Source organism: Typopeltis vanoorti, chromosome 6 (assembly GCF_054136105.1).
Source record: "Typopeltis vanoorti isolate ZY-2024b chromosome 6, IOZ_Tvanoo_1.0, whole genome shotgun sequence".
NCBI classification, from domain to species: Eukaryota; Metazoa; Arthropoda; class Arachnida; order Uropygi; family Thelyphonidae; genus Typopeltis; species Typopeltis vanoorti.
In genome coordinates, this window is record NC_143554.1 from 128774205 (window position 1) to 128800887 (window position 26683).

General features: G+C 34.6%; 1 protein-coding gene and 1 long non-coding RNA gene across 2 annotated transcripts in view; one reads left to right on the forward strand and one right to left on the reverse strand.

Moving 5' to 3' along the window:
- Positions 1 to 11036: 11036 nt before the first annotated feature.
- LOC150105932 (uncharacterized) lies at positions 11037 to 26318 on the reverse strand. The gene is made up of 4 exons (XM_090394424.1): positions 26139 to 26318; positions 19781 to 19912; positions 19193 to 19446; positions 11037 to 11357 (listed from the first exon to the last, which is right to left on the reverse strand). The coding sequence occupies exons 1-3, from the start codon at positions 26231 to 26233 to the stop codon at positions 19194 to 19196; spliced, it is 480 nt and encodes a 159-aa protein (XP_090250550.1). The 5' UTR covers positions 26234 to 26318; the 3' UTR covers positions 11037 to 11357; position 19193.
- LOC150105933 (uncharacterized) overlaps positions 11730 to 26683 on the forward strand; it is a 130471-nt gene continuing 115517 nt past the window's right edge. Inside the window, exon 1 of the long non-coding RNA XR_016548462.1 lies at positions 11730 to 11892. This is a non-coding gene — a long non-coding RNA (uncharacterized LOC150105933). The remainder of the gene's footprint in view (positions 11893 to 26683) is intronic.

Here is a 26683-nt window from a genome sequence, read left to right on the forward strand (position 1 = left end):
GCGTAATGGGTGGGATTCTATCAGGAATCCCACACAACTGGCTGTTTTTGTGGTATCTGAGTTTTTCATGATTCTTCTTTTTCTGGTGGAAGGTCACTGGAGGCATGAGATGCAATGTTCTAGGAATGGAGGAGATAATTTGCTATTGTTATCTGTGGATAAGTTGGAAGAGAAGAATGAAGCAAGTATGTTGGCCTTGTCTTTAGAATGAGATATAGGAGATAGCACAAATGGAAAAAGTTGCATCCAACAGCTTTGGCAAGGAAACAGAAAGTGTGGCAGCAAGTTTTCTATGCTTATCCTTGTCGGATTTAGACTGTCCTTTTAATTATTTTTAATTATTATTTTACAAGTGTAGTGACCAGCTGTGAAGAAGGCTGGTGTTTGGATCTCAAGCCACTTGTGATAGGCTGTTTGCTTCTATCGGATCACTCGAAGAAGAGTGATGAACATCAGCACACTTCTTGGGGAACCATAATTTCGATATGGGATGGGAAATTTGAATGGAAGATTCCATTCCAACATGGATTATTTCTGTAACAAGATCACAAAAGGTACCTAGACCTGAAGAATGAAAACAGTAGCCTGTCCATGGAAAGGAGTAGTGAGAGTCATAAGTCCTCCCACTTGGCATGCTGTAATGCCAGAGTAGATCAGATTGTGAATGACTGAAGGAAGGACGTTCCACCAGAGAAGAAACATGGATGAGATTGTAATCTGAATTACCAAGCAGAGCAGTCACCTGAACAGACTACTTGGAAAGAGAACTAGTTGAGAGATCCAGAGTTTTGGGTAGGTGAAGAGGATTATCAGGAATTCTGGTAAGGAGATAGATGAACTATTTTCAGTCATTGCTTACAGCAAATATCCCTGCCTCTCTTCCAGCTTGGTCAGTGATAATTGAAAATGGAAGCCATTTAGAACTGTGAACATTGAAATCATCAAGAAAAATGGCTTTGCAGTTTGGAAATTTGGACTGAATGAAATCGAGCTCTGAAGATAGGAGGTCAGAGTGATTTTCAGAACTGGGAGAACAGTAGAGATCGGGTAAATGAAACAAGATGTGGCAAAGAATTTTAAGCCACAGAGGTCAAAAAAAGGTGAGATTCCAATATTCATTTGAGACATCTTGTCACAAATAAATATTGGAATGCACCAAGGCAAAAGCACCTCCCTTATGGTGGAAGAAATACAGAGTGTAACTTGGACAGTTAAGATTAGCTGTAATTGATGTGGGAATTTGAGATTCAGTCAGAAACAGAACATCGAGTTTGGATGACTGAAGGTGATAATGCTTGTTATCTAAGTTATTATGGATGTTGGTAAAGTGAATATGAAAGATTTTTTAGTTTGACTGTTTTTTTTTTTTTTGAATTTTGGTGAGAAGTTTATTTTTTAGTTTAACCGCATAGGCACTATTATACGTCATTGGTCAGGAAGCCTCCTAAAATGCGTTACCATCTGGTCCAATCCCATAGACCAGTGGTGGAAACCTTTTTATGTGCACATGCCAAAAATTTAAAAATCGAGTTATTGGTGCGTGCCAAAAATTTACCAATCGAATTGCTGACATGCCAGGAAGCTTTTAATAGGGGAAAAATTAATCTAACTTAATTTATTTATATTTATTTATATATCAATTTATAATATTCAGTGTAAAATTGATTATTGTATTATTAAATTGATTTTAATGATGTCAGTTTGGGAAAAAAAACGGTACTGAGAAAAATATTTATGCATTGTAACTCATCATAGAAGTCAGCTGAGCAGAGGAAGCTGCAGAAGGATGTCAACTTGGCAGCGAAACTCTTACTGTATTTACTTGAATTTAACTGGCCCTCGCGTATAACTTGCACCCCCTGATTTCACTTTACGAAAAAAGACATTAAAAAGTTTTGCATGTATCTCGCACAAAAAATGTTTAAGCATGTTCACGTCGAGGCGATAGTAATTTGCTCCCTGCAGTTAAACAACACGTCCTCCCCAACAGCCATTATACTGCAGATGCAAAAAAAAAAAAAAAAATAATAATAATAATAATAATTTTATTGTATCCCTTAATAAGGTACAGAGCCTTTTGTAGTCTGAGTAATATATTTCTCAACAAATAGTGCAATTACAGACAGCTGGAATAAAAACGGCGCTAACTAATGAATCACGTGTCCCCTCTCACAGAAACTATGCTGTATAGACTCAAGCAAAACCATATGTTGCACCGGAAACACAATATCTAACTAAAAACTATTGTCCAATTTTTCAATTGCATGACCAGTGGGATCAACTCATACAGCCTAGTTGAGCCTGGAATTCGGTTGAAGGGAATTAGCATTTCAACTCAAGAATTGTCGGTTGCCTTTGTCTTTGGATCGTGCGATCTTTTGTTAATACCGCACCAATCATATGCACGTCTTCATAGCTGCTCTTTCGTGTAAAACAAAATTTAACTTGTATGTATTGTAGCAATTTAAAAAAAAAAAGTTGAATAATTTATATGTATAAAGATCACCTGTAAATCGTTGTGCTAGCAAAATTCTCGGACGTGCGATCTCTGGTACGCGTGCCATCTATGTCAATAGACTAACTGGCAGTCAGCCTATTGAACTGTTTTACTGCTGTACACTTGAATACAGATGTACTGGATCTCTGCAGTATATTTGTCATGCCCTCGATGAGTATCACTCTCATTGCATGTAGAAGGATTGGGGAGACAACTAACACAGGTTCTCAAAAACAAGGTGGGGTACTTTGCTAAGCCATTAAAGTCATCTACAATCAAGATCTAGTTAACATCTACTCCAACTAGTTTGCATTATTACTCTTTTCCTATCGGCAATTTTCTTCCAGATTAGTTTGTCGTGACTGCATTATTCTCATATATTGCATGTCATTATTCTATGATACTCCACATCAGTGGAGCACACAGATGGGGGGGGGGGGGGCAAGAGGTCCTGGCACCTCCCAAAGAAAAAGGAAGAAAGGAAAAAACACTAGAAAAATTTCCAAAAATGTTTTCCTAATTAAAATTAATATTTTTTTTATTTATGTTGTGTCGTGTCTTCTATTTCTATACTACTTATAAATTAGCGTTCACATAAGGTGGGAATACCGTATAGCTCTCGGGAACCACGGCCGCTGTGAATACAAAGCGGACGAAGTTGGCTCGGGCGGATCGATCGCTACTTCGTCTGCCAGAGGCCAGAGGAGATCACGGATATCATGTATTGGCGATCATTGCAGATGCTCAGTCATAGGTCGTATGCGATGCGTAGTGTTATTTTTAAATCGTCTACTCAACTCCCCCCACCCACAAGATTAAATCCTGAGTGCGCCACTGCTCCACGTAGATCTGGTTTCTTGTGGGTATTTTTCCTGCCAACCCAGTGAAACACCTCTTTTGCTAACCTTTTCTCTCCGACTTCTGTTTACGTTACGTAAGATGAGCTCTGTTCACATATTCTTGAAATCAGTCTTGACTTTGTATTAATTCTAATTACAAGGGTGGGCTGAAAAGTTGTGATAATCACTACGAAGGAAATGAGGCAGAATCATGTAACTTACACATTATTCTACATATTCCCCACGAAATGTTATACACTTGTTACAATGCTGCTGCATCATTTGCAATCTTATGAGAAAAAAAGTATTTCCCTTGTTGCACAAACCAGTCTCGGCTGCAGATATGATTTCATCATCTGCTGCAAATTTTGTTCCTATTAAGTGTTTCTTTAAAATAAAGAATAAATAAAATTTCTTTCTTTAACAAAGGAAATAGATAGTGCCACGCCTGCCGAATATAGTGAGTCAGGCAGACACTGCAAGCCCAAGTTGTGTATTGTCTATTGGGTTTCGTGAGCAAGTGCATTGTTCTGCAAAAGCAACACTTTATTATAAAGACACTTGTGAAAGAAACTTTGCCATCTTTTTTTCTAGTTCTAATGTAAAATTAATCGTGAGTTTAAACGAACAAAGAGAGAGAGAGAGAGAGAGAGAGAAACTGTTGTAAGTACAAGAGGTAATGCTTCCAAATAATGAGAATATCAACCGCATGTCTCCATCAATTTCCTAATTTAAATGTTCTTGAGTTAAAGATCAACTCAATATGGAACTCAATATTTTCTGTTTTGCTTATTCTTAATGGATATTCCAAAAGACAGTTAATAAGGTTTTATTTCTTTCAGACTATCTCTCTCTCCGCAATAAAAACATACAAAACAGAAATTTGATCTTCATTCCATACACTATTAATCTATCTATTATGATTGTTGTTCCATTCAAGAATCACAACATCAGATGTCATTCAAGCCAATTCAAACCTTCTTGGATTTCTAAAGACAGTACCCCCAGTTTTAAAAACATTCAGGGGTTTATAGGATATCTTGCTTACATAGAGCAGCAGACAAGTCATGTTTTTGAGATGAGAAAGAAAGAACATATTGGAGACGAACACAAAAGAAAGGAAAGATCCTGTCTGGTCTGCTTCCTCATACTGCTGCTATTACTACTAGCCAGATAGTTGAATTGGGTACTTTCACCATGCCCTACGTGAAAGAGAACTTTTTTTCTAGACTACTCAAGGAATCTATAAAAATTACTCATTCACATGGATCTTTTAGCATGTCAGCTTTCGATTTTTCCAACAATTATCTACAATCTGTACTGGGTGAAAGCTAACTGATGCCTCATGATATTACATTCTTGTTAAAATGAATTTCATAATTTTAATTCTAACTATATTTGCAGCTTTAAAAAATTCAGTAGTAATCATTTTTTAATTTTTATTTATTTATTTTTTAATCCCGAAGAAGTCGCGAGTTGGTGTGATCAAATTATTATAACTAATAAAAAGTCCACTCAGTCTCCAAACTCCTTATAAGAGAATAAAAGGCATTAGCTAATAATTTTTGATTTAAAAAGTCGCTACTATTCATTATTTTGTTTTGTTTTTTATTATTTTTAGTCATAAAATCTTATAAAATTCTTGAATTTTAGCAATGCCTGGTTCCTTTCTAATATCTTCCATATGGCTGTCATTGGTGTCATCTGTTCATTTCCCTAATTTTTCTCAGAAATCTAATATCTATGTTCACTTGTGTTTAGCTGTTTTATTTCTGACCCAACTCTCAGCAGGATAAGTTGAAATAGGATTCGATTCTGTTGGTTAATGTTTTAGCTAATTTCTCTCATGTTCAGTATTCAATGCTCCAGAACACGATAGTTTTGTTTGTTCTATTATCTATAGGATTTCGGAATTTAATCTTTGATTTTCACTGAAATTGTGCCCTCAGGTGTTTTTACACCTGAAGAAATCCTGTGCATATTTCGATGAAACGTCGTGTTATCAATTAAAATAAATGTTACACTCGTATGTTATAACCTTATTCCGGTGTTCTGCCGTATAAATTCTTAATCATATTTGTAGTTGAATTTCTCTACAATTGATGTTTTCCAAGTTAATATTACTTTTTGTTCTTTTTATTGCTGTTAAAGCAGTTATTCAATTTAGTTGAAGAATCCTGAGGATTTATACTGGATTGATTTAGCAGTATGACATCATCTGCATAAAGTAAAGAGCCGAGAATAGCATTTCCAAATTTGATATTAGGTACAGTACCACTTTCCTTCATATCGTGATCTATATAGATGCTGAATAACCATTGAGATTGTGTGAACTCTTGTCTTGCACGTAATTTTACAGCAAACCACCTTTCTCTAGTTTTAAATCTAACTACTAATTGAAATTAGCAATATGTAAGATTGCTAGTTTCAATTAGTTTATTTAGTTAATTAATTAGCATTAATTAGTTAATGTTAATTAATTAACATTACCATTAACATTAATTAGTTAATGCTGCTTTATATAATTTCTTATTCATCTAATAATAGTAGTGTTTCTTGGCGCATATTCGCATGTAATTTCCACATCTACAAAACTTAAATATATATAGACCCTTATTATATTCTCCCGATTTCTTAATAAGCTGTCTTAAAATTTTGATTTCTTTTCTCTTCTAAGTATCCTTGAGTAAATTTTAACTGGAATTGCTGATATCATTTAACATTCAAAGTCATTTCTGCAGTCATCCAGAATGTCTTTACCTTTTACCTACAAAAATCTGAAAGGGTCATACAGTATACTAGCCATGGAAGTTGAGAATGAAATGCTCCAGTACTGGTTATTTAACTTCTTGAGTCCATCATTAAGTTCTGATTTCTCTATCCTTGGAAAAAAAAATATATATATATCCTCTAATGTATATAATGTATATATCCTCTAATGTCTTTATATTTTCCCAAGAATAGCACACTGGGGAAATAATTTTAAATGAATAAAGGTTCTCAGTTTGTGTTAGAAAAATATTATTTTAGTGAAAAGTCTTCAACCACTGGAATACACTTCCGGAAAATATTGCAGAAACACATATTATATATTATAAACAAAGTTAAACAGAACATAAATAAGTGTTTGAAAATAATTCATTTAATGTGACTGATAATTCTTGTACATTGTGCATAAGTACAATTACTTTGATGGAAATAGTTCTGTTTACTCAGATGCGATAGCTTTATTATATATAAAAAAGCTATTGGTATTTATTATACAATGTTAGTGGTTGTATGATATCATTAGGAGCATTTTGCTGTTGAGGATTCTGTTTTTGTTTTGACATCGATGCTAATAGTAACAGTAACTATTGTACTGAAGTCACTTTTCATACATGTATTTATTTTTTACGTAAATTGGTCCTTTCTTCTCAAACCGCCCACTCTGAAAATGGACATCACATTGATTCACTGATGAGGATCTTACTATTGCCAATTTAACCTTTTGACAAAGACCACGGAGTGATTTCGAAAATTTGCGTGACATTTGATCGTGTCTGACGTGGATGGCTACTTGCTAAATAGCATTTCATGGGGTGCAGTTGAATCACCAATTTCTTCTTTTGCACAGAGAAATGTTTAGAAAATTCAAAGCTCATGAAGTGCTATCTACCAGGATTGGAAGTTAACTTCATGGTTCCACACTAACCATCTACTATAAAAATAATAATAAAATAAAAATAAATGAAATATAAATTTTTCTATAGGAAAATCTGAAGGATTTATTTTAATAATATGAAAAAAAAATAGTGTATTAGGTACACTTATATGCGAATCAAGTTCCATTTATGTTTATCATTGTTTTCGAATATCACCATGCCAAGATCTAGATCCAACGTTTCTTCTCGGCACATACACAAAAGGAGACTCAAGTAATTTCAATGAAAATTTTCTTTCAGTCTTTATGTTCAAGATAAACTGATCACTATTTGGTTACCAATAATACGATTAATTATTTTATTCTGAATACAGGGATCTATCGCTTGAATTCACCTTGTCTGTAAGTCTCTGTACGTCATTTGACTATATATAGTTAAAACCAATCCTTTCTTTAGTAAGCTGTTCATATTGTTAATTTTAGTGACGTGACAGTTTTCAGTACTTAAGATTTAATTAATTCAACACAGCACTGAAATACTAATTGCGCTGAAAGTGTATGCTAATTTCATGCATTCTATAATAATAGCAGTTCTCATGAAGTAGAGTACCATAGTTACTTTCCTTCCATCTTAAAATGGAAAATACTCTCATAATGCTTTTTTTCTTTCTTGTTCAAATATTGAATGAATGTTTTTTTTTTTCAGCTTGTTCAAAAATATGACGAAAGTTTAGCTCCTTATCATAATAGTTAATTATTCATATATGATGTCATTTTGACATCGTATGGTCATTCCCGTATCTCATTGGGTTTTGGGAGTGAAGTCTTTTGCTAAAGTGGTAGAGTCACAGATGCCCTTTCCACAAAGAGTTAGTTAGACAGTCACAAACATCCATGCCCCTGGCAGGATTAGAACCCGCAGTCTCTTCGCTTGAAAGAAGATATGCTAACTGCTCGACCAACCAGACTGACTTACCATAGTTTTAAATGGAATTAAAAAACTTCCAAAGGGAAGTTTTTAATTCCACGAACTCAGCATTTTTATGACATATCTTAATCATATCGTTCAAGCAACTTCTTATTGCATTGTAGCGACGTCTACCTTCAGAAGTGTACATCAGTCCTTACCACGTTTTATGTCAGTAACATTAAATCTTCTGTCTTTATAGAATCTTCTGAATTTGAGAAAAAAATAATGAAAAGACGGCTTTTTACAGACAATCAAAACTTTTATTTCCAAAATCGATTTACTTTATAAACCTTATGTAATTAAAATTCAAGCTACTAAAGGTGTTGAAGAAGTCCATCAAAGTTGCTCTGCAACGTTTTTGACTAGGTTCAAAAGTTGAACCCAGCAGTTTACAAAAATAACGTTGCGATATTTTTCTTCATTAAAATATCTTTGGTATGTGACGAAGAACTTAAAACGCGTTCTGTTATTAAAGCTTTTTATTAAAGCCGATACACGTCAAAGAAATCAAAGCAAACGTGCTTTTAAACTGTTAAAATCAAATGTCAGTACATCTAGAATAGTAGAATTCTTACATTTGAGTGTTACGAAGTAAAAAAAAAAATTGAATGCATGTTTTATTTACTGATAAATGAAATTAATCTAAACAGAGATTAAAAATAATTTTCATTTATTGAAGCATTTAATAAATACCCGTATCAATTCATCAACCAACAGATTGCGGGTTCCAATCCCGCCGTTGGCATGGATGTTTGTGATTGTATAAATCCATTCATGTTTTTTCATTCTCCAAAGGGAATAGGTAGCATCCTTTTAACCTTAACTTTTTTGGATATCAAGAGCAGCAAGTCTCCACCTCCACACATTCACTCTTCTAACCATCGCTCCATGATAAATGCATTCCTAAGATGAGAAGCTATGTTCATAACAATACCTGCTATCCTAATTCCTAACCGTATCTATTTGTATGTAACTGCGGGTATTCTACGATTGTTTTTGCAGAAATGCGAGATTAAAAAATGACTTTCTCTGAAGAAAAAAAAAATCACCCAACCGAAAGATTGACCTCATCTGAAATCAGTTTTTTTTTTCAGTTAAACGATTTTTAATGTAAAAATAATAAACAAAAATAAATAAATAAAAGGAGAAATTAACTAAGCCGTAGAATATATTATAGATGTAGTAATGCATGAGATATCCATGAGTATGAATGAACTAAGCATTATTTTTTTTATTTATTTATCAAAATAGTTGAATCTTAAAGGTAACGTGCCATGCACTTTTTCGCTATTTTACAAAGAGTAAGCACACGTTTTAAAATTTGAGAGTTCTAGATTTGCATTCCTGTACCTAAATTCAGTTTTGCCCTAACGCCATAAAAGAAAGTTACGTTTGCACTATGAAATTCATAATCCATCTTAAGATGGATTATGGAATTTTGTCATTGATCGTTGTTATTTTTTGTGAACTCACACCCACTCAAAGAAGTACGCTAAGAATTTTTTTTTTTTTACATATTTATTTAAAAACCCTGTTCTAGAAAAGAGACCAAACAAGGTTTTTTTTTCCAATCCACTTCAAGCCTCTAATAAGAAAGGCAGTAGTTTCACGCCGACCAATGAAATTCATCTCCTTATCTACAGACAATCACCAACGTCAATGACTATGGTGGGATTCGAATCCACAACCTGTTGATTGGAGAGCTGGTACGTTAACCACTCGGACAACTAGCCAGGGGATTTATGTAGTCCACAGGCGTCTTCGTAAACCTAAATGTTGAATTGTATGAGAATGATAACGGAATACTACCCAACAACAACAGCAGCACAACAATAACAATAAAAGTCCCAGTGATGCAACTCTTGCCTGAGCAGGTTTTAAGCAGTCGATGCATTATAAAATATTCTGAAACAACCTTTGAACTACTGAGAAAACTGATCTGTTAACTGAGTGTTGTTTACTAGCCAGTTTGTTGTTTTGTGGGGGCGATGAACAACCCTAGTTGTTCATTCTAGCTGGTTCGTAGCTGATCTGATACAAAGATGATATGGTTTTCTTCCTGGAAAATTCTGCCACCTTTCTTTTCTTTCACCAGCAGTCATTGTATGAGACCAGCTAACTCGATTCATTCGAAAAGCCCTATAAAGTTCTTCGCATCCTAGATGGGATTTGAACCCATGTTTTTCCATCCAAAAGGCATCGTAACTACTGACTGAGTTACAGAGGCTCAAAGAAACCAGCGCAGATGGTATTAAAAGAGTTGAATGCACAACAATGTTCTAGTACCCAGGTCATTGCTTGCATTAAAGTAGCTGGATAAGCATCGTTCACATGCCTAAGATACGTTATAATGTGAATTGTGGATGTTCATTAATGGAAGAGGTTAAAGCAGCAGCAGTTCATGTCATTTGAGCAATCGCCAAAATGTAATTTCCAGAAAAAAATTAGAAAAAAAAATAGCTAATCTGCATTTTAAAAAATGGTAAACTGAAATAGCAGCACAGCTATCCGTAGAGCTAGATCGGTAAGGTGGGAGAAGAACCTTATAGGTTCGATTTATAGGGTTAAATGGGGTTGTCTTTTAGAATAAATCGGGTTTTTAATCCTATAAATCAGACAAATCAACAGTAGAACTTACATAAGCACATAACATTATTAGTTAGATTAGGAACACGAGATGGTGGCAGTTGTGTGGTGCACCTTCGTGTTGACTGCGTCTATTCTTTTAAGTTAGAGATTATAGTAATCTTCTAGCATAATTCAATTGCTGATGAAGGTAGGTATCGGCTTCTATCGATTGCCAAAATAGGGATAGCGAGTCCTGTCTACTCCTTTTCGGGGAGTGAGAAGTTTCTGATAATTTATTTATTTTTAAAACCAGTAAAAAAAAAAAATCAATCTACAAACTTTTTCGAATAGGAAGTCATATTATATAATAAATCCTTTTACTCCCAAGAAAAACATTTTGTACGCACCACTGCACTTTAAACAACAATTTGAGAATTTGGTTACCAGCATTGTGCATGGGACCTTCGATACTCCCTTATTAAGTATAGTATGTAAAAAATATAAACAAGACAGCACAAGAAACTTCAAGACTGCTATAATTTATTTTACAAATAAAACTAACATAACACAAATATAAGGAAAATAAAAACAGATGTATAATTTAAAACTGTACACATATCCGCTAGCTTGTGGCGATGGGATAAGTAGTTCCTGAGTGTGTTACACAACACGCTGACAAGCGATATTTAGTTATGACTTACGTGAAATAAATAGAGAATAAATAGGAACAAAATGACAATGAAGAGCGGGAACGCACTGCTCTCATCCTTCTTTTATTTTTTTCCTTTTCAGATGTCTTCAGATTGCTGATTCATTCTTTCCAGTTCGACGATTGGCAATCTGCAATGAAAAAGCATATTTAGAATAGGTGACTGTTTCAGTTTCCTTACTGGTTTTATTTGGCATGATCTCAAGGTTATTATGAATAAAATCTGAGTGCATAACTAGGAGAATGTATGCTCTGTACAGTATGCACTCTAGGTGTGAAAGGGATAGTGAATTAGTAAGATCACTTAAAGCATTTTTTTTGCATGACATTTAACAGAAATGAAATAAATGAAAATAAACTGGTTTAGATCAATTTCTATTTTGCCAATGCACATAAACAATTATAGCTTCCTGAGGGCGCTGATGTAACGCCGTGCGCTGTCAAAAGCTAAATTGCAAAAGTGCAATCATGTAATATCGTCTGCTAAATGCGATTATGAGCTAGTTAAACCAGAATAAGTATTTTGAAATATTAAAAATAAACACGCATTTGCTTTCTTTATTTGCTTAAATTAATTCACTTCGTTTTGTGTACTGAAGATTAACATGAAATATAGTAAAGATGATGAATGGAAAAGGAGAATAGATTAATAACCTACTGTTCTTTGTAAGTAATGAAATAAGTAATAACTAACACTGCCAATTTTTTACTCTAACTGAATTTAGTTCACTTACAGAGCTAAATTCGGTTAGGAATACAAAGAAATGCGAAATTTCTTTGTATTGCTAATTTATTTATTTATTATCTAATTAATAAATATAAATAATAAACGAATAAATAAATATTTATTTATTTATTATCAAATCTTATTTATTTATTCATGCTTATTTGCGATTTGATTGGATTATATAAAGAAAATTTGTAAGTATTTAATTTCAATTGATAAGTGTAGAACGATGTCTTACCACGCCAATTTTATAAACATGAAAAATTAAAAATGATTAGTTTTTATTAATTTCCACCTCTATTTTATGTAATTTTAAAAGTAATCTAATTATATTGACACATATTAAAAAATTTAGGTGAATCCCATTCACCAAAGTCGTAAAAATTCTACTTACCCGATAATTAGAATTTTACGACTTGTTGCATATTTTTCTAATTTTAAGGTAATATAGATTGAATTATAATTTTTTTTTTAAAGATGCTAGGAAAATATATGCACTTGCTGGTTATTTAGAAAAACACTACAAAAAAAAAGTTCGTAGTGATTTATTTACTGTTTTATGGAACGAGTATAAAGAAAGTTTATAGTTCTTCATTTTGATGCATTGTAAAATATACCTTTTCTAACATAAAAATAAATAAATATAAAAACGCAAATCAAAAGTTGTTTAGTACTGCGCTCAAGACTGCACTGTTTGAATCAACTTGTTTGTCAACAAAACTGCGATCGTTGTTTATAGGCTTGGTATTATGCTGATCAAGCTGTGAGTATAAGACCTGATAAGTCTTCTGTAATTTGAAAAGCCCATATAAATGTTCATTATGTTAGATGAGATTCAGTTTCTCGCCAACGGACACGTATCGCTCTGACTGCGCTCGGGGGCATGTCTAGGGGGCGGGGGAGAAGATTTATCTTCCTGCACGCTATTTTAGTAACATGGTTTGAGATGGTTTACATTTTGGCCTGTTTGCCTGTTTTGTGGGAGCTCAAAAAATCCAACTTTCCCGAAGAAAAGGCTGTTCTTTCCACCCGGGATTGCTTGAAATAACCTTGCCTAAATCAAAGCCCGTCATAGAGAGAATTTTATCTTAAAGCTCTTTTAGACAAATGACGCTACGAAAGAATCTTGCTCTGATGATAATCCTCATAAATCGGTTGTATAAAAAATCACCATACGAACAAATGAATTTTGTCTTTCACAAAACTACTTAGCGAATGTATTGCTTTGGAAACGGCTTTTATTCCTTAATGATATGATCTCCAATAATTCACGTTTTTGTTTTGATACTGAAAACTTCTTAGCTACACTGACAGCGATGCTGATCGAATTAAATATTACGCATCAACGCACTAATTTACTTCACGTGTAGTATACTGTTTTATGGGTTCTTCTACCTCTTGTGCATGGGTTCGATAAATAAATAAAGGGAAAAAAAAAACGTTTCGTAGACAATACTCTCAATGTGACTGTAAACATCGCACTGTGAGTATGCTACCTAATAAAGTAGAGTGGAAGGACTCGATGCAAAAACATACATACCACAAATATCAAAAATGAAGCCAACTCTTTCTCGAGAGAGGCAGTAGGCGTCTCCACCAGTTCTACCCATGTCTGACAAAAATAAAAAATAAAATAAAAATTACATAACGTAAAGAAAACTTTCTTCCTTCTTTCATAGGATTCTCTCACACTTGAAATCTTAAATCATGAATATCTCAAAATAGTTTTTTGAATGACATTTTATTGTCACCCACCGCCATTCATTATTCGAATACGTTGGTTGCATTCGAACTTTTCGTGAGTTCTGACTGAATATGGTAATCACAAAAAACAGTGGACAGAAAGCACAACTTCACGATTTGGTAAAGTGTGCGAATCTCTCCAATGCTTAAGGAGCTTTTGCAGCTTGGGCTACAGAATAAATATGATACAGAAACTGCCTGCTTTCATATTCCCGGTTTTGGAATAAATGAACTAAAGAATAAAATTAAAAACATTAATACTTAATGTTTTTAATTTTAATAGTTAAATCAGAGGTGTCTCTCAAAGACGACTATAATATGATTTTATCGAAGAAATGCAATATTTATAGAACTTGATGTAATTATGTAATATTTATGTAACTAATTTCTTTGAGAATATCGATAATTGTTTAGTGATTATCAAAGCAGTATATTATGCTTATTATAAGGACGTATCATAATATTAGTTAGTAATATTATTTATTCTCAAAGACAATGTTTTTTTCTTTTTAAACAGTTTTCAAAATATTTGTTTAAAACATTTCAAATATTTGTTCAAAAAATCAAATCTAGTTGAGTTCTTAACCGCACAGGTCCGATGGCTGCTAGCTAGGTTATGGACTATTTGAATGCCAGTCTTCAGTCTAGTACAGTCGTGTTTGTTGACATACCAAAGACTGGACAAGGATATTTTACTGTTTAAGGCAAGATATTTTTTATTTATTTAAGGCGAGATATATACATGTATAATCAGGGGTGTAGTCCTAAAAGAAATAGTGCCAGGCTCTACCTTGGAAACAAAAATTCAGAGCACGAAGTGCGGCATTATTATTATTATTATTATTATTATTATTATTATTATTGCGACGGCCATATGACAGAGTGGTGGGCGTGGTTCTGAGAGGAGAAGAAGACTTGTGGTACGCCCTACGAGATGAGAGAGATCGTGTGTGGTTAAGGCCCCGCCCAACTGGGTGAGATAATCTAGCAGACTAACAGAGAATAACAAAAAATAACAGTAAGCAAAGGATTACCCTAAACACATGGTTAACCTCAGAACCCAGACAGTACCGTACATAAACAAAAATGATTATTATTATTATTATTATGTAAAATTACACCATGCCATTATGTAATTCTTTCATTGTTTTCATTGGAATGATTTTAATCATCCAGTAGCCTGCATTGATGGTCATTTAGGTGTTACTTCAATTAAAATTAAAATTATAAATAATACATTATTAACATTTAGGCCTAACTTGTCAAAATAATTATTGTCAAAATTCATTACGAGTCTTATTATTATAATTTATTATAATGAATTTAAAAATTTTTTTAATTTTTTAAAACTCAAAATTTTTAAATTCAAAAAAGTACCAGGGCGTAGCCCTGGCCCAACTACACCCCTGTGTATAATACTTGTATATATAACTGCTCATGTGCACGAGCCTCCGTAGCTCAGTCGGTATAAGCGAAGCCCTTTGGTCGGAAAGACCTGGCTTTGATTTCCGTCAGTGATGTGTGAGAAACCTTTATCTAGTCTCTTTCCACTAAAGATAAGTTAGCCTGTCTCATACGGAGGTAGGGGGGGGGGGTTTCATCTGGAAACCCGAGTTTTTCGTCCTCCAGTCATGAATACGTCCCCGCCATATGCCGGTCCCGAGTTCGGATAAAATTGGGGGATGGGGAAAGCGATGGTGAATTACCATGTAAAAATCTAACTAGGAATACTTTGTGGACAATGCCTACAAAGTCACCTAAGATCGGAAACGACTGAAAGGGAAAATCAGATCATTTTATTCAGCATTTTACTACCTGCCGGGATAAAAAAAAAGTTTGCGAGTTTACTGAACCGCAATAGATATTAGGATTCGAAACACTGATCACATGCCATTCACCAAATGAAATCAGCTATGTTTGTACTGAGTTCATTTTTTTTTTAAATTAGAAATTGCATATAAACTTGTTAAAGAAGTACACTTACGTGAAATCAATCCTCGGATAATAATAATAATAACAAAGTGCACTGCTCATGCGAATTTCTATACGTATATTAGAAAAATACTTAATGGATCCTCCAGTATCCATAAAAATACAACGCAATGTCCCATTGTCCAAATTTTTTATTTAGGCGCTCGTAACTTGTTTCAACTTTCCTTTTAGTTATCACAGGTCCAGTGCCCTCTATTAGGTTTTAAAACTGTATACTTTTCAGTTCTAAATAAATTTTGTGCGTAACCAAATCTTCTGATGCTTCTTTCACAAAACAAGATGAAGCGCCTACTTTTATTAAAAATAATTTTTATAATCCATTGCCGTATGCTCTTTCTGTGAGGTGTGAAATTTATTTATTCATTCATTTTTACTATTTTAGATTTTCAGCTATTGTTAATAGGAATTTCATTTACTTTAACTACACACCTGTATGGATTTCCTCCATCTTTATTTATACTACTACTACGAATTGAATAAAACCGCCTAGTCAACAGACAGTGGATTCGAATTCCTGTGAATCGCTCGTATCTCTCCAACTCTTTTACTTTCCTCTCCACTTTCTAGAGGCAAGCTGCTGAGAGCTTAGGTGGGTCAAACATGCTCTAAGAGACCCAGCAAAAATTTTCAACTGCTAAAGGAGGCCCAACGAAACATTTTTGTATGGTGCGATAAAATCGCACGACACTCGTCCCCTTCCTATAAACATATCAGTACGGGTACTTACAGTTCGGGAGGCTCACACAGCGGAGTATTGAGTCAATCCTTTGCTGTCGCCTGCAGTAAGAAGCTGAAATACTTAAATGTTCTTCCAGATTATGCGCGTATCTTTTAACCAGAAACATAACTGCCATATCGGGAAATTCTCCCCCCCCCCCCTTCCTCCGTACTACCGCTGGAAAATTAGACGGACCAAATTAAGGCGCTGAGTCGTCGGAAATGCTCAAGATACACTGACATGGAAATTGCACCACTAGGTTCAGTACTGAGTTGGAGATCTAAGCCATAGGAGTAAAAAAAAAATTAAGCTACACACCACAAGTGAAAAAATATGATTCATTATTGTACACCTGAATCATATTTTTCGTATCGTATCAGATGAGAAGTAAGCTCCAACAACCCATCTTACCTAAAGAGATTAGCATGCAGCACATTTCATGTGCTATCTCGACATTTGTTAAAATGTATCTCCATGCTTTCATTCTTTGAAACTTCGTTGAAGAGGTTTACTAATCAAATATCACAAAACTTGCTAGATGAATAGACAAGGTCTGAATAATCCCATGATTTCTATGATATATTTTGTTTTACCATCGAATTGAAGAACGACACAAGCCTTTTCTATGGAAATTACTTTCCGTATAAACATTGAAAAAAAAAAAAGAAGAAAAAAAGCCAAGAAAACTAACTTAATATCGAAAATCATTACAAGTAAGATAATAAATATTATTTGTCATTTTGCAGCCAAGTAAGCTATCATCATTTGTCTTTCGCAACTTGGAATGTTTTGAAGTAATCGAACGCTTACCAAAAATACAACCCGCGCAAGAGTTTCGCTTCTTACGAGCCACGGACTCTTCCTAGAAGATCTTATATTCGCTTTAATCAGTGCTATTGGAAGGTTTCACATGCCTTCTCATCAGAGACAAGAAACCCTCCTAGTACCATGCCACCTGAATATCATGTTAGCTCACGTAGAAAATGGATTTTTCATAACTGAAATATCTACCTGTGCGTAAATCGGTAGCAGAAAAGAGCCTGGCTTCAACTTGCCATCAAAAATTACAAAGAGAAAGCTAATAATTAACCATGTTTATTTTGTAGGTATGAGTTCAAAAAGACAAAGATTGTTTGCTTCATGCCGCAAATTGAATATTGGTGGGCTCTTGATCACTTTTGAAATTTTTGATTTATTGACAAACACTGTTTATTAGCTGGCTATAAAATAATAATGTATGCTTATTATTTTTACCTATATTTCTTGAAATAGCCTAAACAACATGTGTAAATAGTAAAACAAAAAAAAAATGTTCTTCCTTTTCTACAACTGACAGATTTTTCACCGGTACTAATTTGTATCTTTTAAACAAGCATTGTATTCGATCCTTCAAGTCTGTGCAAGCTTACTATTCTGTACCAATGCCCTTTGAATAGAAATGTCGATTCTCCGTTAGTAAGAAGACTAGCATTCGAATTCTGTATCATATGGAAGTAGTTGCTCCTCAGTAAACAGAGTTTTTATCTCCGCAGAGGAGACAAAATAACTCGCAGGAGTATGATACATTACGTGCTGTTACTTTTTTTATGTAAGTCGCACCGATGAAAGGTTGTAAACCTATAATACATTAGTACAGGCTGCAGGTTCGAATCACGCAGTGAGCATGGATATTTGTGATTGTTTTTAGGTGGACGATGAATTTCATCGCCCAGTGTGAGGGCACCGCCCTGCTTATTGGAGGTCTGAAGTGGCTTGAAGAAAGTTCCGTGTTTGGTCTCTAGAGCAGGGTTTCCGGACCATGTAAAAAATAAATTGAAAAAATATATAAAATTGATAAAATTAGCAAAAACATTCTTAGCTTGCCATTTGCAAATAACCTTTCATAAGTGGGAGCAAGATGAAAAAAAAAGTACTTTAGGAGGCTGAAAGTTAGGTGATCCGGAAACCCTACTCAAACTACGAAAACCGAAGGTGGAACTTATTTTAAACCCCTTAGGTCTAATCTTTGCACAATGATAGATCGCCTTTCCCCTCAAAAACTAGAATTAAATAATATTGCAAATTTTGAATTAAATAATATCATTTTTTTTCTCTGCATATTTTTAATTAAAACCAAATGAAACACTTTAAATGTTTAATTTCAAGTGTTTAATTTTATTTGAAAAAATAATTGAATAAATTATATTAATGAAACAAGACATTAAAATTTTAAATAATCTAATATATATTTCCCATGTCTCTCCACGAGGTATCTCATTCGTCTTTCTAATGCCGATCATCTCCCCCCCCCCCTCCCCATTCCACCACCCAAAAAAAACTTGAGTTTGGATCCGTTGCCAGTTGCTTAGTGCATTTTGTTACATTTTTCGCCGTAATTCACTGAAATTATAGTAAAATTCTCTAGAATAACATATGTATATGCGAAAAAAGACTAGAACTTCATATCAAATTTCTTTTATTTCCTTTTTTCTATCCCATCAAATTAATTTTTCACATACAGAGCATAGTTGCTTTCACTACCTCTTTTTGACTCTCATATTATTCCATCCCCAGTGTGGATGAATTATCTGGAAGCAACTTTTGCGCTAATGGCATTTTTTAAAAAGTGCTATAAAGAAAAACCAGTCGAGTGGTCACGTGATTTAATTGCTTAATTTAACTGACCATAACAAATTCAGTTATTAGCTTACGGTAATTAAGTCTACAACCTCTCATATGAAGCAATTTTATTTTAAGCAACTTTCATAATATTCTATAAAAGATAATCAAACTGGACTGAAACTTACATCAGTGTAGCAACAGGTCGTTCTTACTGAGATCGAACCTCGTCTTTAACCTCCTGGTTAGCCTTTGAGTACGATGATTTTCTGGAATAGAGAGTGTCTGTCTGGAAAGTTGTCTATAGTTAAAATCTTTTGACATATCAGACAGGGAGTCTATCTGGCTATTCGCATCTGCATTGTCCACCTGAGGGATAAAGAGTGGCAATTCCCCGATATCTCCCATGTTCTCCGTGTCATAAGATCGTTTTTTCTTTCCACTAACGAAATAAAGAAAATGGGAATTAGTATTTTGACAAAGAACAAATATTATAAAAATTAGGTGAATATGAAAATATTTTGACGTAAGGCAAAGCATTTCTCACTCACATGATGAAAATAAATTTAATATATTAACTGTAACTTCTGTCATGCTCCTGATTTTAAAAATTTACTTCGAATTGTTAAAATGAAATTGTTGCGGCATAATTAAAATTGTAAACGCAACACAATCCTAGTTCAAAGTATGTGCAATAGATGGCAGCACCACATTAATTTCTGGTAACGCAATTTATCAAGATATTTATTTATATAGATGACCAGTAGATAACTTACAGCAGATCAGGGTCGATGACTCCATAAGCAATAGGGTTTGTCACACCTTTTCCTTCTCCTTTCAGTTTGGCGATGGCAAGCAGCGTTTCTAGTTCGGCCAGTCTCTGATCTGAAATCCCGCTTCGCCGTTCCCTGAAAGAGTAAACCGATTTAATTACCAAAATTTAAAGTTTAAAGCAATACAGAAAGAAAATAAAGTAATTTTAATGTCTCTCTGGATAAGTCATATAGGGACCCACTAAAATTGCGAGCGTTCACAATTATCCGCTACTGAGAGAAAAACGGCTAATGTGCAACAAACGATTAAGAGAACGTCACGATGTAACCAAGAGATGGCAGCACTTAACGTCAAATTTTCCGATAGTGTTATTTAAATCAAAAGTTAACTCTTTGTCTCTGTATGTCTAATGTTACAGTATTCCCTGATTTACTATATTTCCCTGATTTACTATATCCACGTAAAGATTCATCCTAAACGTTAAATTATATTGTATAAAAGTTGCTTCTTCGTATTACTTCAAATATTTACAAAAACAGTTTAAGAAATATTCGTTGGTTGCAAACGCAATATTTTACCTGATACACAATTTGAATAAGAATTCAAATTCCGGAATTCTTCTGAAGTAATGAATAATTCTATTAATTTATTTTAGGCTACTAGTCTATTAAACGGTTTGGTCCATTAAATATTTACCATCCGAATCTCAGTTTTCATCTCTCTTTTAGGTAGGAGGAATGTTGCGTGCAAGAAATGAAAGTCATCAAAAGTGTGGAGTTACGAAACTGTTGTGCAGTACCACCCAACTGCATTCTGTAATTTTCGTAACAAGCAATGCATAGAAAGATACGCCAAAACAGTGACACCAGATAAATATAGTTTCCAACTGAAATTCGGATAAACAATTGAAAACATATAGAAGTCAAGAAGGATGATTCGAGTAAACTATTGAATGGATGCCAAAACATGTCATAGGAGTGCCATCTAGTCTGAGAACTACAATCCTAGGGCGTCTCCTAATTTGCTGGCTTCAATTGTGGAATATTACGTGGCATCTAAAATTGCGGTTCTCAGAAAGTGACGCATTCCAAATTGAGATTAAAAATCGAACGCAGAAGACTTAATAGAAAATGTATTCGATTTTTTTCCCAGTTTATCAGTTTTTATTTATTCGATTTTTATCAATTTATATGTAGAGTACTCGTATATTGCACACAGAATTTTCTTTCTGTTTAAATTGTAGAACCAGATAAAGTTTGAAAATCGCCATCCTAATACATGCTGTTATTTAAATTTAAATTAAATTTATACATTATGAAAAAAATATATATGAGAACTGACTTCTTCGTGACAGATTTTTTGTAGGAAAAACTGTTAACCAAGGCAGTAATCGCAAAGAATATTTGGTAACATCTTCTGATGCTGTCTACCCGAAAAAGTGGCAGCTTGATTCAGCCGTGAGGGAGTGCGTTGATTTGAGTTTTCTCCGTTGCATTGTCAACTGGATGTGTTGAAGGAGCAGCTGGCGTGTTTCAAACACTGCTGCAAATTTGGAGAACCAATGAAGTGTCGTTATAAGATATTTGAATGAAGCTAGTCCGGTCAGATATCAGTACCATGCTAGTCTTCCAGGACTGAGAAGATCTGCATTGGGAATTTCTTCTCCTAGTCATTAAGTGTATAACCATTCTTCGACATCTGCGAAACGCAGTTCATTAGAAACGACCTCACAATGTTCTTCTGCCACTTAGTTTCTTCACAACAGTGTGGTATGCCGCCTTGTTATGAGCATGTAGAAATTCTTAGCCAAGCATAGAAGTATTTCCACACTTCCCCCTTCCCCATCATCCGGGACTTCTTGAATGAAGCAAGTTCGGTCAGATATCTGATTGCTTTCTGTGGCTTCCTGGCAATTCTCTTAAAAGCACTTTGAAGAAGAAAAATTTCAAATCACAAATACGACACAGCATCTCAAGTCATATTCAAACACGCCTGCCAGGGATATATATTGAACAAAGAATCACTGCAGACAATCAGGAAATCCTACCTTTAAGGAGATAATTGTTAAATATACTTTTATCTGCCTTAATGTTCCTACAAAAAGTCTTTCCAGGATAATTTTGATCAGCCCTCGAATGCAGTGAGTACACTTCAGTCGAAGAATAACTAGTGTAGTGGATTAAAGAGAGGTCTAAAAGGCTTCTAGGTTAACAATCTCGTAACTCGTTTCACAAGACCTATCAAAAAGTTCGTACTGATTTTACCAGTATGCTTAGTAACTGTTTTTCTGAACGTCTAATTTGGATAGTTTAGAATTACGGCTGAATCAACTAAGGCTTAGGCGCCGCTATATTATATCTGTCAGTTGCATGTGTTAAATGGCTAGCATTTTAGATAGTGAAGGAGGCATCGGACACCAACGGGCAGTGAGCCCATGGTTCGTGATGATGATGTCTCTGTTTTGAGAGATGAAACCCGAGTTTGCAAGAGGAATAATCCTTCCTCATTCTTATGAGACCGACTAACCCACCTGTCATTGAAAAGCTCTTATAAAAATTCTTAGCTTCCTAGACGGGATTCGAATCCAAGTCTTTTCAGGTAAAGCACCATGGATACCGACTAAGCTGAACATCCTTTTTTTTTTTTGCTATCTTATTAGTGGTTTCAGTATCCAGGAAATTATAGGTAGATACGGATTTTTTTTAGCGTATGATGATACAACGGCCCCTTTTACTGGGAAGTACGGCACCATCTCAATCCCCTCCTCCCATTTTTATCCGGGCTCGGGACCGGCATATAGCTGACGAATCAGGCCTATGGCTGGATCTTAAGTATTCCTGACTGTAATCCGTGTGTTCACGGTTCTGGTTTACCTGTTCTGGGAGACAAAAAAACCTGAGTTTCCGGGTGAAAAAACCCTACGTCCGTATGAGACCGGCTAACTCATCTTTCCTCGAAAGAGACCAGATAAGGTTCCTCACGGCACGGATGGGAATCGATCCTCAGGTCTTTCCGACCAATGGGTTTCGTCTATACTGACTGAGCTACGGAGGCTCTGGTAGATACGAAAAAAATTTTTTTTTCTCATCTTCCTAATATGAGGCTACCATTCAATACTTCTTAAATTGTGGCTTCCATAATTGCTTTCTGATTCTTCGCTCAAGTTGGAAACAATGTGATAACTGGCAATCATCTCACCGTAGATAAGCAGTAATGTGCATAAAAAAAAAGAAAACGAAATTTTAAGAAATAAAAAACGATCGATGGAGGTTTGGACGGCATAAACCAAAGTTTTTAATCGTTGAACATAACATCTGTGCTTAAGTTTAAATATTTAATTGCGTCAGATCACGATCTGACGCAATTAAATATTTAACTCTAGTTACCAAATGCAATGCCCATTGATTTCTTCTTTCATCTTCAAGACTAATTGGAAAATTCCTGGAGTGGAAACCTGAAGTGGCTTGAAAAAAATTCAATTCTAGAGACCAATTGAAAAAAATTCAATTGGTCTCTAGAACAGAGTTTCCAGATATTATCTATTCTATACCTCAACCTGCCCATGGTATTAAATGTACGATAGGCTGTAACCTTTCGCGAGAGTTGGATTTATATATATATTTCAAGAAAATTTAAAAATTAAATTTAAAAAATCGTTTACTGGTGTTTTTACTTCATAGTATGATAAGATGTTTGGAATAAGAATGAAAAATTAAGAATATAACATGTAGTTTATTAAGCATAAATATGTTATACAAGTATATAAAAATAAGTAAAATGCATAAATAAAGCACATATAAAAGTTATATTTGCAATATATCAAATATCTTAATAATAGACGTAGCGAAAAATGTAAATTTCGTTAAATAACTACACTTAACAGACATGGTAGGTAAGCGTGTAAGGAATTACTGAATATTACAAATTTTTAAATCTACAGCATTCGTATGCCACATGTTACTGTTAACAAAGGTGACGGTACGCCGTACCGTAGTATAACCGACCTAAAAAAAAAAGCACTGCCTAAATCAAATTGCATATACGACAAACCCGTGTTTGCATTCAGTAATGTTTTCTATAATTGGTTCACTTTTGTGATAATATTAAAGTAAAATTAATTACCATAATCGAGAATTTGTAAGCTATCTACTAAATGATCATGAGAATAACATTCTATAACACACTGCACATATAATGCTGTGCTAGTTGTGTATTCCGACATCATATGTAAAAATGTTTAGAACTTTGTAGAATTCTGGACACTACCAAAATTCACTTCTTTTCCGACAATATGACCCAGCTTGCTTCAGTACTCTTTGAAATGACTTATATTCAATTTCATCAGAATGTTAGGATCGTGCCGCTTCTTAAGGTCAATATCAATTTTCTCGGAGTGGAGTGCATTGTAAAAAAATCTGCTTTCCCCAACCCCATACCATCCTGTAAATTTGTATTTTATGAATTTGTCCATTTCTATGTGTACGATTTGGGAATTTGAGAATTGTCTAAAGGAACAGAGAACAAGCAGTTTAAAAATTTCAGTTTTAAATGTTTTTCAGTTTTTTATCTCCATCATTACCATGAATGCGTTCTTCAGAGTATAAAATATGAAGACAAAATCAGCTGGTTTTCGCAACAGTAATTAATCAATTTTTTGGTATAAATTTTGGTATATAGATTTAACCGCCTTATCAGATTACATTAATTAGATTTTTAAAAAGAGCCAAGTTACTGCCTGACAGGCTGTTGAGCTTAAGGAGAAGATGAGATGAGATATAAAAATGTGAAACAGAACGATTAAAAGTTTGTTATAAGTGTGATAGGGATTCACTAGTTCAGTTTGTATATACGACACCCTTTGGTTGAAAAGACCTGAGTCCGAATCCTGTCTAAGACGCGAAGAGCCTCTATAACATAGGTTTCCAAAGTGGGCGGTACCGCTCCCCAGTGGGCGCTGAAGCTTCTAGGGGGTTATATTGGGATCAGAAGCATTTGGGGGCGTTCAGGCAGTCTAGGGGTCGGTGGCTCTTTATAGAAGAAATTAATAATATATATTTAAAAATTAATTATTTTCGTGATTTTGTGATTAGATAATCATTTAAAATATTGCATTTTAATTCATCGTATACCCGTCTTACACGACCTTTTTTATCAATTTTCTATTTCAATTATTTAATCATTTGAAAATTTACCATGTCAGATAGAAATAGATGTCAATTTTCTATGTCAATGAGAAAATAGAGCATGTATATATGTGTTGTATAATAGGGGGGGCGTTACAAAATTTATGTCTTGCAAAGTAGGCGGCGGCCCGAAAAAGTTTGGGACCCTATGCTCTATAAGGAACGGCAGAGACAGAGTTTTCTTCCCGGAAAACCCGAGAATCCACGTAATTGGCAGACATAGCACACTATGTAGATTTAACCGCCTTATTAGATTACATTAATTAGATTTTTAAAAAGAGCCAAGTTACTGCCTGACAGGCTGTTGAGCTTAAGGAGAAGATGAGATGAGATATAAAAATGATAAATTCGCTAATCAATTAAAGCAGTATCAACATAGCAGAATCATATTACACTTACATTATTCAGAATAAGTTTAGAATAACAAGTTTGATTGGATTTATTATTTCCCTGCGTTATTTTGTATTGCAGCAGATGCAGTTAAGACCGTGAGGCGGTGTATTTGTCTCTTAGCTGCGTGTATTCTTCTGCGTGTATTCCTCATATTGACTCCGTTCTATGTATTATGACTTACGACACAATAAAATATTTTTGTGGAGGAGGAGGAGGAGGGGGGGGGAGAATAGATTAACAAGCATGGCGTCTTATAATAAAACACGGAATACAATAATTGAAAGTTTTGTTTCAGTGTAATAATGTTAAGAAAACATTTTAAAAAGTCCGATGTTCTGAACATTATTACACTGATTGATTTCTGTGACGCGTTATCAAAACGTAAAATTACAACGAAATAACATTCTTTCCAACAATTGAAACAAAACTTTCCAACATGGAAAGTTTTTTTTCAGTGTAATAATGTTAAGAAAACATTTTAAAAACTCTGATGTTCTGAACGTTATTACACCGAATGATTTTCATGGCGCGCTATCAATGTAAAATTACAACAAAACAATTAAAAATTCTTCTCTCCCGAAAGGTTAAATGTTAAAGGTTTGCTGTATAAGAAGTAGGCGGGACAACAATCAGTTTTTCTGATACAACACTTAAAAAGCAGTCGCAAAATATATGATTGGAAACCATTGAAAAAGTCTATATCATGAATCCGCTTGATGATTAACATTTAGTGGACATCCTAGTGGACACACACACACACACACACACACACATAGAAACCTACCTGTTGGAGGTTGGCCTGCTGGACACCAGACATGTGACTATGAACAAACTGGCTACGGTCAAAATACTGGACATCCTACGAGCATGGGACAGCATTGGATCAGTTGTCACTTCCAAACTGGGGGAAAGATCGTGAGCGAGCTTGGCTCACTATATATCAACGATGCGTACTAAGAGTACAGAATCTGTTTGCAGGTTGCTCTGACATGATGTAATCGTAGTCGATATTAAATACTCAGTGAGAAACTGACGTGAGCGATGGTGGCTCCGCCAGGCGTCCCTTTATAGAAGCGACATCCCAGCTATGTATTTGACTTGCATTACGCCACAAACTGCGTGTCTTCATGTTGATATTTAAAGTCGATGCGCGTGGCCGCAGCAGGGATGAAGTGGGGGGGGGGGGGGGAAGAAGAAAGAAGACGCGTTATCGGCCTTATGATTAAACGAAGAACTCTACTGCCTTAACCTTGAATATTCTGTAAACGGTGTTCCTGAGATGGAGAATGTTTTTAATCTGTTTTGTATGATACGGCCAGTGTGTGTCGT